General features: G+C 33.0%; 1 protein-coding gene across 1 annotated transcript; it reads right to left on the bottom strand.

Annotated features, from left to right (window-relative positions):
- Positions 1-481: 481 nt before the first annotated feature.
- On the bottom strand, positions 482-1,420 carry LOC102483462 (olfactory receptor 6C4-like). Its single transcript, XM_006162838.1, has one exon. The coding sequence runs from the start codon at positions 1,418-1,420 to the stop codon at positions 482-484; it is 939 nt and encodes a 312-aa protein (XP_006162900.1).
- Between the last annotated feature and the right edge of the window lie 369 nt (positions 1,421-1,789).

The raw sequence follows: 1,789 nt of genomic DNA on the forward strand, positions 1-1,789 counted from the left end.
TTTGAAAATAATAAACTTTTTATCAATTTGCCATATATTACTTTAGTTATTATTAACAAACTGAAGTACATTGCTTCAGCATGTGAATTTAATGATTAAGTTACTAGTATAGTGTTTGAAAGTCATAGGACCCATGGCAATCCATGCCATGGCAATCAATGGGTAGGACTTTGAAAATTCAATTGTCAAAAACATTAGAAGTTATATTCCCAATTTGGACATTCCTACAAGTTTTAGCTTTAAATGTGTGGTATAAATAAAGATTAATATCTCATCAGTGTTCGAGGACATACACACAAATACACACAATCTGTTAATTAGGACAGAAAAGTGATAAAATTAGCTTAACTATATTAGTTTTATGTTTCAGTGTTTGCATAAGGATATTAATAATATAATGTAAATATACATTTAAATTTCAATAATGTACAAATATGGTCTTCTAAACATTTGTTACTTGAATAATAAACCTCAAATAGTTTCACTTTTTAAAAAAGGTTATTATCTTACTGACTGTATCTTTGAAAGCTAATTTCACTTGCTTGTTCCTTAAAGTATAGATGAAAGGGTTCAACAGAGGAGCCACTGAAGTATTTAAAACAGCGACCCCTTTATTATAAGTTGCTGCATCCTTAACAGAAGGATTTATATACATGAAGATACAGCTTCCATAAGAAAGGGAGACCACAATCATGTGAGAGGAGCATGTAGAAAAAGCTCTTTTTCTTTGCTGAGCAGAGGGGATTCTCAGAATGGTCCTGATAATGTATATGTAGGAAAGAACCACTAGCATCAAGGTGAAGATGAGTGTCACTGCAGCAAGGACAAACTCAAGCATTTCAATGAAATGTGTGTCTGAACAGGACAAATGCAACAGTACAGTGTAGTCACAGCAATAATGATTGATGATATTGGATGCACAGAAAGGCAGCTGCAGAGTCATTACATGTGGCACAATGACAACTAGAAAACCAGAGAACCAGGAACACAGGACAAGTTGAATGCAAAGTCTCTTGCTCATTATGGTTGTATAATGTAGGGGTTTGCAAATGGCAATGTAGCGATCATAGGACATGGCAGCTAAAAGATAAAATTCAGTTGCTCCCAGAAGGATTGCAAAAAAATACTGAGTGAAACACCCAGTAAAGGAGATAGTCTTATCTGCAGTTCCAATACTGAGTAGCATTTTGGGAACAAAGACAGAGGTGAAGGATACTTCCAAAAATGAAAAATTCCTCAGGAAGAAATACATAGGAGTCTGGAGGCGATAATCCAGCAGGGTCAGAATGATGATGGTCAAATTTCCCGTGACACTGAAGATGTAAGTCAGCAGCAGAAAAAGGAAAAGCACAGCTTGCACCTTGATGTCATTTGTCAGCCCAAGAAGAATGAACTCTGTCACTGATGTTTGGTTTCCCATTATTAATTTCAGACAAATTAATGTAGAGAATAATTATAATGACGATGATAAAGGTCAGAATAAAATTAAATGTTTCCAATTTGTATTGAAATATTGCATCAGTGTCAAAAAACTATCAGAAGTAAGATTTTTAATTGATTCTATTTTTTTCTACACATTATTTTGAAAATGACACTTGCCTGAGGAAAAGAAAAGTTTAAACATTTACTCAATTTATTTCAAAAACAACCAAAGTCTTCCTTCTTAGAAGCATTTTAACTTTTATCTAAATCGCATTTATATTTATTTTTCAATGTTTTCTCACTTGTTTATATATTTTCTTCTTAGTCTTTTTGTTCTGGTTTTCTTCTGTAACTTATTGGTTGCTAA

This window comes from Tupaia chinensis, unplaced genomic scaffold, assembly GCF_000334495.1.
Source record: "Tupaia chinensis unplaced genomic scaffold, TupChi_1.0 Scaffold140854_1, whole genome shotgun sequence".
Lineage (NCBI taxonomy): Eukaryota > Metazoa > Chordata > Mammalia > Scandentia > Tupaiidae > Tupaia > Tupaia belangeri.

Coding starts and splice junctions, on each gene's coding strand:
- LOC102483462 (XM_006162838.1), bottom strand. CDS start 1,420: ATGGGAAACCAAACATCAGTGACAGAGTTCATTCTTCTTGGGCTGACA.